Here is a 12,763-nt window from a genome sequence, read left to right on the forward strand (position 1 = left end):
TTTGTAAAAATGCCAACAGGGAGCTCCACATAAACGCACACCTCCACAGACAAACGCACTTCCAGCGCTCGCCACTGGCTACGTTCACATATAAAAGGACCTGCTCTGAGTCGCGTCCGGACTGCAGTGACCTGCCTGATGTGATTTAAACGCCACTTTTGCCCCGCGGTGTTCGCGGGGAGTGTAAGCACCCAATGCCTGCCCCACCGGAGAATGAGAGATACTGCGGTGCTGCAGATGTTTTACGGGGAGTGTAAGGACCCAATGCCTGCTCCACCAGAGAGTGAGAGATACTGCGGTGCTGCAGATGTTTTACGGGGAGTGTAAGGACCCAATGCCTGCTCCACCGGAGAATGGGAGATACTGCGCTGCTGCAGGTGTTTTACGGGGAGTGTAAGGACCCAATGCCCGCTCCACCGGAGAATGGGAGATACTGCGCTGCTGCAGGTGTTTTACGGGGAGTGTAAGCACCCAATGCCTGCCCCACCGGAGAATGAGAGATACTGCGGTGCTGCAGGTGTTTTACTGGCTTCCTCAACGGGCACTGTTTTGGGTGTGTGTGTGTGTGTGTGAGAATGAGTATGAACGTGTGTGTGTGTGTGTGTGTGTGAAGGAGTGTGTGTGCATTTGTGTGTGCATTTGTGTGTGCATACACGCACGTGTGTGTCTGTGCGTTTGAGAAGGAGTGTGTGAGCATTTGTGTGTGTGTGTGTGCGTGCATGCATGTGTGTCTGTGTGTTTGAGTGTGTGTGTGTGTGCATGCATGTGTGTCTGTGTGTTTGAGTGTGTGTGTGTGTGTGTGTGAGTGTGAGTGTGTGTGCGTCTGTGTGTGTCTGAGAAGGTGTGTGTGTGTGTGAGTGTGGGTGTGTGCGTCTGTGTGTGTCTGAGAAGGTGTGTGTGTGTGTGCGTCTGTGTGTGTCTGAGAAGGTGTGTGTGTGCGTCTGTGTGTGTCTGAGAAGGTGTGTGTGTGTGTGTGCGTTTGCGCATGCATACACTGGTATGCGCGTACGTGTTCCTCTGAATCTCTGAGGCGTAGTGATCCCGGGGGGGGGCCTGGCTCAGACAGAGTAAACAGGCTGTGCACACAGGGGCGGAGGGACACGAGAGGAACAGTGCGGCGTGATGCGCCTCTGCAGAGCTACAGACTCCAGCCAGAGATCTCTCCCTATCTCTCCCTCTCTCTCTCCCTCTGTCTCTGTCTCTAATGCTCTCTCTCTCTACTCTGTCTCTGTCTCTCCCTCTCTCTCTCTCTCTCTCCCTCTGTCTCTGTCTCTAAGGCTCTCTCTCTCTACTCTGTCTCTGTCTCTAACGCTCTCTCACTCTCTTCTTTTCTGTCTCTAACTCTCTATCGTTCTCTCTCTCTCTCTCTCTCTTTCCCTGTCTCTGTCTCTAATGTTTTCTCCCTCTTTCTCTCCTCTCCCTCTCTCCCTTAGTCTCTAATGCTCTCTCGCACGCTCTGTCTCTAACTCTGTCTCTCTCTCTTTTTCTGTCTCTAACTCTCTCTCGTTCTCTCTGTCTCTAACGCTCTCTCTCTCTCTCTTTCCCTCTGTCTCTAACTTTCTCTCTCCCTCTGTCTCTAACTCTCTCTCTCTCTCTCTTTCTTTCTCTCCCCGATGGTGCTGATATGGGGTATTTGGAACAGGGCCCATGGGAGGTGATGTGTGAGTGTGTGTTTGAGTGTGTGTGAGTGTGTGTGTGTGTGTGCATGCGGAACAGCTGCCCCAGCTAGGAGAGAGTGACAATGGGTGGCAGTGTAGTATAATAGGTAAGGAGTTGGTCATGTAACCTAAAGGTCGCTGGTTCGATTCCCAGGTAGGACACTGCCGTTGTACCCTTGAGTGAGACACTTAACCTGCATTGTCCCCAGTATATATCCAGCAGTATATGTGGATGCAGTGTAAATGCTGTGTAAAGACTTGTGCAAGTCGCTCTGGATAAGGGCGTCTGCTAAGTGCCTGTAAAGTAATGTAATGTAATGTAAAAGGACAACGTCATGTGTCTGTTTGAACCTAGGGCTGCAAGAGTGACACTGTGTGTGTGTGAGAGAGAGTGTGTGTGTGTGTGTGAGGGAGAGAGTGTGTGTATGTGTGTGTGTGTGTGTGAGAGAGAGAGCGTTTGTGTGTGTGTGTGTGTTTGTGTGTGTGTGTGTGTGAGAGAGAGAGCGTGTGTATGTGTGTATGTGTGTGTGTGTGTGTGTGTGTGGGCGGGGAGGATTCACAGAAACTCAAGGGCCAGATCTGCAGCGGTTAGAAGGGCTCCCGGTGCAGCGGTTAGAAGGGCTCCTGGTGCAGTGGGTAGAAGGGCTCCTGGTGCAGTGGGTAGAAGGGCTCCTGGTGCAGTGGGTAGAAGGGCTCCTGGTGCAGTGGGTAGAAGGGCTCCTGGTGCAGTGGGTAGAAGGGCTCCCGGTGCAGTGGGTAGAAGGGCTCCCGGTGCAGCGGTTAGAAGGGCTCCCAGTGCAGCGGTTAGAAGGGCTCCTGGTGCAGTGGGTAGAAGGGCTCCCGGTGCAGTGGGTAGAAGGTCTCCTGGTGCAGCGGTTAGAAGGGCTCCCGGTGCAGCGGTTAGAAGGGCTCCTGGTGCAGTGGGTAGAAGGGCTCCTGGTGCAGCGGTTAGAAGGGCTCCTGGTGCGACCGGTCTGGGGTTCGAGTCGAGGTTACGGACGAGCAGAATCTTAACGCAAATATAACTCTGGAGAGATGGACTGCTGTACACTCACACACGCATGTGCCCACACACACACCTGCAGCTTGTGCCCCACACACACACCTGCAGCTTGTGCCCCACACACACACCTGCAACTTGTGCCCACACACACACCTGCAGCTTGTGCCCACACACACACCTGCAGCTTGTGCCCCACACACACACCTGCAGCTTGTGCCCACACACACACCTGCAACTTGTGCCCACACACACACCTGCAGCTTGTGCCCCACACACACACCTGCAGCCTGTGCCCCACACACACAAAAATATATACATTGACATTTTCCTATCCTCATTAGAAAGGTATATATGGGAAACAGCTGTATTGACGGGCAGAGAGGAAATGTGTGGGTGAGAGTGTGTGCATGAGCCAGAGAGAGAGAGAGAGAGAGAGAGAGAGAGAGACACACACACACACACACCAAACATCACTTACTGCCATAATCTATAAATTTAATCTATAATCTACATACTTTTATTGTGTAACCTTTGCTTTGGCAACACAAGCACCTATTATTTGTTCATGCCAATAAAGCACTTTGAAATTGATACTAAAAATTGAGAGAGATGAAGAGACAGATAGGGAGAGAGAGAGAGAGAGGGAAAGGGAGAGAGAGGGAGAGAGAGAGGGAGAGGGAGAGCGAGACAGAGAGAGAGGGAGAGAGAGAGGGAGAGGGAGAGCGAGACAGAGTGAGAGACAGAGAGAGAGATACACGGAGAGAGAGAGCAAAGGAAAGAGGTAGCAAAGGAGGAATAGAGGGCACAAAGAGGCGGCAGGGTAAAGAGAGGTAAAAGAGAAAGAGAGAGAGAGCAAAGGAAAAGAGGTAGCAAAGGAGGAATAGAGGGCGTAGAGAGGCGGCAGGGAAAAGAGAGGAGAACGAGAGAGGGAGCGTGAGGAGAGATGCTGGGCGAGAGATAAAAGAATAAGGGCCGGTGCTTCCAGGCTGAAGGGTTTTATAGAGAAGCACAGGACCCCACACTGCCTGCAGAGGACCTCACACAGGACCCCACACTGCCTCCCTGCGGCACTTAACCACACACCTGCGCAGGCAGCCCGGGACGCTGGGGCTAAACATTACCCTACAGGCAGTGGGCAGCCGCTCTTATCCAGAGCAATTTACACAGCTTCTACACAGCATTTACACTGCATCCATTTACACCGCTGGTGTATGTGTACCTCGCTGGAGGGTACAATACCAGTGTCCTACCCAGGAATATCCCGTTCAGCTTCACGCCAGTGTCCTACCCGGGGTTCGAACCTGCGCCCTTTAGGTTACAAGACCAGCTCCTTACCCATTACACTGCGCTGCCGCCCCCCCTCCGTTACACACCCTGGAGCCTCGGCAGTGCCGCTTACTTACCTGCAAGCCGACACACACCTGATATACACCTGATATACACCGCTTTTTCACCTGTCTGGAACGCCATACATGAATAAAACACGAGCGTAAAGCGATGCTGCTCGTTCTGCATGAAACTTATTTCCATGACGACGTACACAATCACACAGGCCCGTGCGGGTGCTGGCCTGCCTCGGCTGAGGGGGTCCGGTGGTCCGGCGCGAAGGCTCCAACCTTCGAAAGTGTGGAGCGGAACACAGACGGCCATTTTGTAACAAAGCTAATAAAGTTGGTTCGAAAATCCGGAATGCTAGAACCTTAAAACTAAGTGGTAATACCAGGGAAATAGAATCTGTTTTTTGTCGTTCCTGAGATGTCCTTTTTTTTTTTTTTTTTTTTTTTTGGAGAAGCGAAGACTTACGCACGACACCAGCGATAACTAACAACAGCTGCCTCGTTTAATGGCAAAGGCTGGATTTTTTTTTTGCCCTTTAAAGTTGGCCAGGGTTCCTGCAGTTCGCAGTGCGCTAGCCCTTCCACTGAATCACCAGGCTCACTCATAGTCCCCCCCCCCCCCCCCCCCACGGCTACCCTGCGGCCCTCGTGTCTGATTTGGTGGCAGCTTCCCCATCACGCTGAAACAGTGCCGGGGGAAACAAACAGTCCCTGTCTGGCAGGCGAACGCGTTGGGCGGTGGGGTGGGGTGGGGCGGCGGTGGGGCGGGGGGGGGAGCACAGTCACCGTGGCGACTTTGTCAGGTGACCTCGGCAGATGCGCGGCGCCTGCCGAAATGGGGACGGGTGAGGGAGACGGAAAATCAAAAAAAAAAAAAAAATGGCGTTAGAAAATGAGCACGCGTTGACTTCCCCTGTTCTCGCCGCGCAGGACCCCGCGATCGCTCGACCGCTCAGGGAGGAGCGGACGCGCCCGCGGGACCTCAAACTCAAATCCCGGAAGGGCTGCCGGGGGTCCTGCCGGCAACAGGCGCGTTCCCGCACTCTAAGCGCTTAATCCAAGTCACTGATTGGCTGAGGAGTCCGTCAAGTCACTGATTGGCTAAGGAGTCCGAACACCTTGTTCGCCAAAGTGCCTGAACGGGCCGCCCATCGAAAGGAAGTCGAAAAAAAAAACAAAAAAACCACTGGGGACCGGGGCCCTCTTGGACCGGAGTTTGACACCCCCCTGGGCACAGGAACTGGCCCCCTGTCTGCTGTGAACTCTGACGAAAGGAGTGAAAGTAAAAGTAAAAATCTGACACATCTCATCGCACTACGTTTATACGGCAGACGCTTTCATCCAAAGCGACGGACAATAAGCGCACACCAAAGGTCACTGGAACGACTACAAAGCACAGGTCCGATAAGGTGCAATACCCATTATGTAACAGTAATGCACAGCCACGGACGCATTGGGTCCCGGTTCACACAGTGAACATTGCTCTCAGGTGACCTGTGCCAGGTCAAACTAGGAGGCACTAGTCTGTGCAGCAGACTCGAGCACAAACAGACTCCTGTAACAGGCTGTCGGCATTCTGCTTCATCTACCACTCCCCCCCCCCCCCCCCCCCAAGTCCGGTTCACAATTTCAACCACGCCCCGCCCCCCCACCCACCCTCCCCTCAGCCCAGACCATGACCACAGTTTATACTACACCATTAACAAAGTCTAACGGCTAACCTTACCCCAGCCGCAACACGCCATACTGCCACAGGTGACCTCCAAACCTGGGGGGACACTATGACCCAGTCAACAGGACGTTCTGATTGGACGAACCTGAGCCACCTCGGTCACGCAGCGCTCTGACTGGCTGTACAGTACGGTTCGGCTTCCCAGCAAGCCACGAGTCTCCGCTAACCGTGCTTTATTTATTAGGTAATTAACAACTTTAACATTACCATGCCCCGCTTGGTAACAAAATTTGTTCCTAACAACTGGAGTGACTGAAATGATGTAATTCGGTCCTGTTCCGTGCCGTACGCTGTGATTGGGAAAAACGCTGAACAATTAAATTGCATAATTTGTTGTGAGCCACATGAAGGTCAACACTATTAGCACTCGATACACTTTATAATAATGTGTGAACTTTAAAAGCGGGCATAAAACTGCAACAATATAGTTCTAACGCTACCAAAACACAGGTGGAGATAACTTCCCAAGCAATACACCTGTCACCTGCCTAGGAGCTGCCCCCCCCCCCCCCCAGCGCCTTCTCCCCACCTCATCTCGTACTCGCACTCCCCCGAATCCCTGCCCACGCTCCCTCCTTGCTTTTCCTCTAAGCCCCCCCCCCCCTTCCCCCCACCCCGTATTTAAGGTCATTTCACGGGACCGTGACAAATCAAGCCCCCCCCTGGCCAGGCTCACTAGTGAGGCCGGGTCAGGCCCCAGATCATCGGGGGGGGTCAGCCATAATTACACTCCTAATAAGCACTCGGGTAATCTGGCCCAGTGAACCGTCCTCGCAAACAGCAATGCACCTCATCACGTCGCTAATTTGCTCAGCTGAGGGCTAGCCAGCGGCACTCCTTAAAAAGACAGCTCACGTTTTTTTTTCATAGGTTTCATTTTTTTTTTTATAGCTGACTGCTGACTGGAGAGAGAGAGGGAGAGAGAGAGAGAGAGAGAGAGTTGGGTTAGGCGCTCAGCTCAAGGACACAACCGCCGTCCCTCCTCGTTGCAAGGGCACTCCCTCAACCGTGACGCGGCGAGGTCCTCGCCACCGCCTCCCTTAACCCTTCGAGCGACCGCGAGATCACAGATACGTGATCAGAATGTTCTCAGCCGAACATTCTGACGCTGATGTAACAATCGCTGCTGGTGACTAAAAAAACAATGCAAGTCAGAGTTCTAGAACACTGACTTAGAATGTGGAAAAAAAACATTCCAAAAAAAAAAAAAACCGTACTCTTCAAAGGGTTCAATTCCGGGTTCTTTTCTATATATACCAGAAGTAGGATAAATATATAGAGAGGAGATACTCCCTCTCCCCTCCCCCCGCACACACACACCCAGTAAAAACAAAAGACACAAGCATCTATTTTCCCATTGTTCGGGCGGCGACACATTCCGAGCAGGGCTGTTTGGCCTAAATGGGATTAGCGTACAGTAAACACTCCATCTGAGCTCCTCCTTTACAGATTGCTCCCCCCTCGTTTGCCATTTCGCTCTGCGGCGTCGCGCAATGGCGTCCCGCCGAGCGGAGACAGAGGTGGAGACGCCATTATTTTATATCCCGTTTTTACGGCCAAGCGCCAGACGTCGCTATCGGTAGCTGTAGGCGGCTTTAGGCTCTGCGTTAGCGAACGCAATTGGTCACTATGGGCGGCTTTAGGCTCTGCGTTAGCGAACGTTATCGGTCGCTATGGGCGGCTTTAGCCTCAGCGTTAGCGAACGCTATCGGTCGCTATGTGCAGCTTTAGCCTCAGCGTTAGCGAACGCTATCGGTCGCTATAGGTGGCTTTAGCCTCAGCGTTAGCGAACGCTATCGGTCGCTATGGGCGGCTTTAGGCTCAGCGTTAGCGAACGTCATCAGTCACTATAGGTGGCTTTAGCCTCAGCGTTAGCGAATGCTATCGGTCGCTATGTGCAGCTTTAGCCTCAGCGTTAGCGAACGCTATCAGTCGCTATGTGCAGCTTTAGCCTCAGCGTTAGTGAATGCTATCGGTCGCTATGTGCAGCTTTAGCCTCAGCGTTAGCGAACGCTATCGGTCGCTATGTGCAGCTTTAGCCTCAGCGTTAGTGAATGCTATCGGTCGCTATGTGCAGCTTTAGCCTCAGCGTTAGCGAATGCTATCGGTTGCTATGGGCGGCTTTAGCCTTTAGCGCTGGCAAACGATAGCAGAGGATTGCAGGGATGTCAGGTCATCGCGTAGAATGAACAGCATTTTGTTGCAGTCACCCACAGCCAGGTATGGCTGGAAACAGGATACTCAGGTGTGGAGCTTATCTCTAAATGAGTGGGATCCTTTTCTCATCGTCACACTCTCCACAGACAGGAATCAGCCATCGGACATTTACAGCATATTAATACTGTTATCACCTGTGAATTAGATTTTGTGAGGAGTTGTAATTTTCCGTTGCGTTGGTGTTGAGCCAGATTAGCGAGAGGCCATTTAGAGCTAAGTGTTTTTATCTTATGTTCAACAGACACCCTTATCCACAACGATTTAAATGGCTTAAATTTTTCAACACACACACACACACACACACACACACACACACAAAATCCATTTATACAGCCAGATATTTTTTTACTGAAGCAATTCAGGTTAAATACAACGCACAACGGTGCGATGCTGTGCCCCTCCTGGGAATAAAACCTGCAACCACTGAGTTTTTACAAGCACCCGGTCCACAATTCACAAGCTTATTTCACTACAATGCTGCCTAAAGCTATGCTAGCATACACCCCCGCCGGCATTCTTACCGGCCTCAGACATGCACTGGGTGGCACAGTCTATACACACACACATCTTGGTCCAAACTAGCAGGCCTCTAAACTAGCAGGCCTCTATGCCTATTCTTACTTTGCAGCGTATTTGTTTAGCAGCGTCAGACCAAAACTGCCGGGTCAGTCTGGTCTCTGATGGACTCACTGGCCCGATTCCAGCCAGGCCTTGCGGCACCATCAAACGCTTCTGACGAATAACGACGATGACCGCTCGGGCCTCCCCCAAAGGACCCTTCGACGATTTTTTCGGCAAACTGGCGACGAGCATCGCGGCTTCTCCTCGAGGCTCAGGTGTAGGTGCGTTTTGAGAGCTTTGAATTGCAGGACTCCGAACACAAGTTTTCAGACATCTGGCTCGACATTCTTTGAATGCTACGTCGTTACATTGATTTGCTGCATCGCATTGCGTTCTGTGGCATTGTACTGCATCAAAACCAGCCACGCTTCACTATTTGACAAATCGTTCAATGGAGTTTTACGTTGTTTGCTTTTCTTCTTGTGATTTGTATTGTTGTCATTGTGCCTGCACTGGCACAAGGGGGTTTGTATTTTAGATTTTTTTTTTTCTTTTTTCGTTTCTGTTAAAAAAATAAATAAAAATGAAATAAGGGGCAGACTGTCCCGCACTCCCGTAAAACAAATTGTTACTCCTTCTTCCTTCTTGATATAAGTTTGTTTTCTGAGCATATCTTCACTCTCTTTTAGTCCAGAGTCCGCCCCTTTTATGGACAATAAAACATCCAGGACAAACTCTGCAAAAGTGAATCATTAACAGGAAAACGATACGTTCGTAACTGAACATTCTAATGCTGATGTCACAGTCACTACTGGGGACTGAAAGCAGTGGAGTTCTAGAACACTGACTTTAGAATTAAAAAAAAAAAACCCACACACATCAGAGCACCCAGTGCAACGATGGGAACTTTTGTAAAAAAATAAATAAATAAAATGAAACCTTTGGAAAGACTTCTGAGAGCTGCACTGTGAATTTATAAGTCAGCTTTGCAAATACCACCTACCTGTTCGCGGAATGTCACATCAAACAAAATACAAAAAAAACCCTGACTCCTGTAAAGGTGACAGAAGCAGTGTGAGCAAGCTGGTATTTTATTTTTTTTTTCCAGGGGAAAATGTTGGCGGTGTGCTTGAATGTGATTTTAAAAATTCAATTCCACTGTCAAACAGCAAAATTCTCCCCCTGTGGAGATTTCCCCTGTGGTTAAAACCTGTCTAGCCAATCACGACTCACGGACGAGTGGAGAAAAGCTCAGAGAGCCGCGGGTCCCATCTTATGTCTGATCACCGATTGGTCAAGTGAGTGATTCAGACCGTGAGCTCTGTCTTCCTGATGCTAATTGAAAAGGGTCGGGGGTGGGGGTGGTGGCGGGGGGGGGGGGGGGGGGGTGGGGGGGGGGGGCAGGCAGTGATCCAAGCGGGATTGGAACGGCGAACAGCCGCGCACTCTCTCAACCCAGCTCCACCAATCAGATGCGATGGGAGGGACTGACCTGTGGACTGCCTTGTTGAGTGCACCCCAGAGAGCAGCCGGGGGGGGGGGTTGGTGGGGGCGCGTGCGGCATTCCGTCGGCATGGAAACACGCTAACCGCTAACTCCCCGGCAGGCGTGAGAGAGATGGCGGCTCGTTAAAGAACTTGGCGGCGGGCAGCCTGAATTAAACGTGCTGAGTGGCGGACAGGCATTGGACGATGGGGGGGGGGGGGGGGGGGGAGGCGGAGCAGAAGGTAGACTTTCTAAGACCAGCCTTCCCACAAGCATGATGGACAAAGAGGAGGAAAAAGAAAAAGGGATAAGTCAAGACGCTGAAGCGTGAAGGGCGAGATTCACATCCCGTCCAAGACCTCGTCTCAAACCACGTTCTAAACCTCATCCCAGAATGCATTGCAGACCATGTCCCAGGATTCCTTCCAGATCACATCTGACACCGCATCCCAAACTACATCTCCGCATTTCCCGACCGCATCCTCGACCAGGGGGCTCTCCAACTCTCTCTTTAATCTCCAACTGCAGTCCTGGAAGGCTGTACTCTCTGCCCGTTTGTGTGATTTCCCTTCGATCAGCAGCCAAAATTAGACCTTCCCAATAAAAGGCTTCAATTAAGCACGTACCAGCAGGAACACATACAAACAAAAAAAAAAGCCTCCGAGATTTGAGTTTGAGATCCCAAGCCCCCCCAGAGTGCACTCCAAGACCCGTTCCTGGAGTGAGGCACGGAAGCGCACCCCGTGGCTAAAAACCTGGCAAACCCAGCTACCCTAAAGAGAACAAAACCCACCCGGTGATCTGATCTGACGAGGATGTGGCTTGAATACACTCCGTTTAAACACAATACATTTAAACCAAGCCGCTTTCGAAAACCCCATCGGCACGACACGTCTCTCAACAGGCGCTGAAGTCTCAATATGTACCTGTGTCCTGTGAGAAAAGAGTTTGTCAGGGCAGGTGGTTCTCGAGACTGCTCCTGGGGAACCCTGGTTTTTGTTTACGGCCAAACTCTAGCTCAGCTAAGGCCGTCGAAAGTGTGCGTTTTAAGTTCCTTCATAATTTTTACTTAAACTTATAAACACAACGCAGGTTTTGGCACATTGTCATGTCTGTCTTTTTAATTCTTCATTACCGACCAAATGGTTAGTTTTAGTGGCCGTGTGCTCTCTCCTCCACCAAATAGGAGTCTAGTGATTCATTGTGGTCTTTAATTTGATCAGTTAAAACAAATAATTTCCCCCTCTTTTTATGTATTTGTTTGCAATAGAGCACAATGGGCACAGTGTGAATATGGGACTTTTATTCTTCATGGCGCGCATAGCTATTTCTGACATAATGTGGCTTGAGAGGGTAAATAATCCCTCAAAAAACACGAAAAAGCTTCTAATTAAGAAAAATGAACAGCTTGTTTCAAATTCGGGGGATTGCAAACTGTGGTTGGAACGAAAAACCCGGCGTACACAGGAGGGTCGCCAGAAACGAGTCTGGGAACCGCCGCCGTTAAAAAACGACATAATTAGCGCGCGTGTAGCTCAGAGATAAAAATAAGAGATTCCCCCACAATCCCCCACACCCCCCTCCCCATCCCCCGCCCCTCCGCGCCCAAACGCCATGTAAAAATGGCCTGCGTTCATGACAGGAGCAAAAAAAGAAATACATGCTAGAGAAATGGTGGGGGCACCAATGTACCCCAAGGGGGTGGGGGGGTGGGGGTGGGTTTGGTGGGGTACATGGCCTTCAGCCGCACGGATCTTCGGGAGTGCACAGCGGTGCCGCTGACGCCGAAGAGGGGCGCCAGATCCCGGCGAAAAGAAAAACAAAAAGGGGATTCCCAGAAGGCACTGGGAAGGCCCTCCGAGTGTTCAGGGGAAGGACAAACAAACGGAGAGGAAAATAAAAACAATGCGGTGCAAACAAACAAACAAAAACAAAAAAAAAACGCAAATTGCAAAATAACTCCCACACCTCTAAAAGCTGGAGGAAACACCAGTTCCCAGAGTCACAGAAGCCAAGCTGGAGCCTCATCCTCCCCCCCCACCCACCCCCCATAATAATAATACCCCCCCCAACCCGCCAACCCGCCAACCCATCTGTAAAACACAGCTCAGTTTGCCCACACAGGAATCTGCATCCATTCAGAAGAGAAGCAGAAATGAACGCTGTTCCTGCTCTCCTCAGCGCTCCACGCTGAGCACCTCCAGGCTATCCACAGCTTGATCGCATCCTGGTTCTCACCCCCAGTATTTATTTTATTTTATTTTATTTTTTTTCATTTTTCCACAGCCTGGAAATCGGCCTTGGCATTGCACCAGCCAGCACTTTAATTAAGGTGGAGGCCACGAGTCTTTGCCGAGGATAAATGGGCAAGGATTCGCTACGTCAGCATAGGTTCGCGTCACCAAGAGACACCCTAGACAGTGTTGCCAGATTTGAAAATGGTGAACCCCCATTTTTCCCCCAGACAATAACATGAAATAAAGTAGCCCAACTGGGCAGGAATCTGTCCCTAGACACCTACACCACAAACCACGTGGGTCACCCCAATGAAAACCCTGGAAAGACTGATGAGCAGGAGCCAGAATGGCGGGCAGGAGCCGGAATGGCGGCTGTGCAGAGCACTGGGAAAGCGATCGCACATGTCTGCACTGTTTTAAATGGGACCGGTGTTCCACCCACTCCGAGTTTAATTTAACAGCGCCAAAATGTGCCGGGGGGGGATAAATTATGTGCAGCAGAAAAGGTGCTTAAAAATCAATCAAACCGCAGA

The 12,763-nt window shown here is 51.0% G+C and overlaps 2 protein-coding genes across 8 annotated transcripts in view; one reads left to right on the plus strand and one right to left on the minus strand.

The window, feature by feature from the left end:
* The window catches only part of LOC118230663 (semaphorin-6B-like), a 26,819-nt gene extending 23,040 nt beyond the window's left edge, over nucleotides 1-3,779 (minus strand). Inside the window, exon 1 of the mRNA XM_035423875.1 lies at nucleotides 3,745-3,779. Within this exon, the coding sequence (XP_035279766.1) occupies nucleotides 3,745-3,779 (35 nt within the window). The remainder of the gene's footprint in view (nucleotides 1-3,744) is intronic.
* The window catches only part of LOC118229578 (transducin-like enhancer protein 1), a 539,102-nt gene that overhangs the window by 454,770 nt on the left and 71,569 nt on the right, over nucleotides 1-12,763 (plus strand). The window lies entirely within an intron of this gene.

Source organism: Anguilla anguilla, chromosome 6 (genome assembly GCF_013347855.1).
Source record: "Anguilla anguilla isolate fAngAng1 chromosome 6, fAngAng1.pri, whole genome shotgun sequence".
Lineage (NCBI taxonomy): Eukaryota > Metazoa > Chordata > Actinopteri > Anguilliformes > Anguillidae > Anguilla > Anguilla anguilla.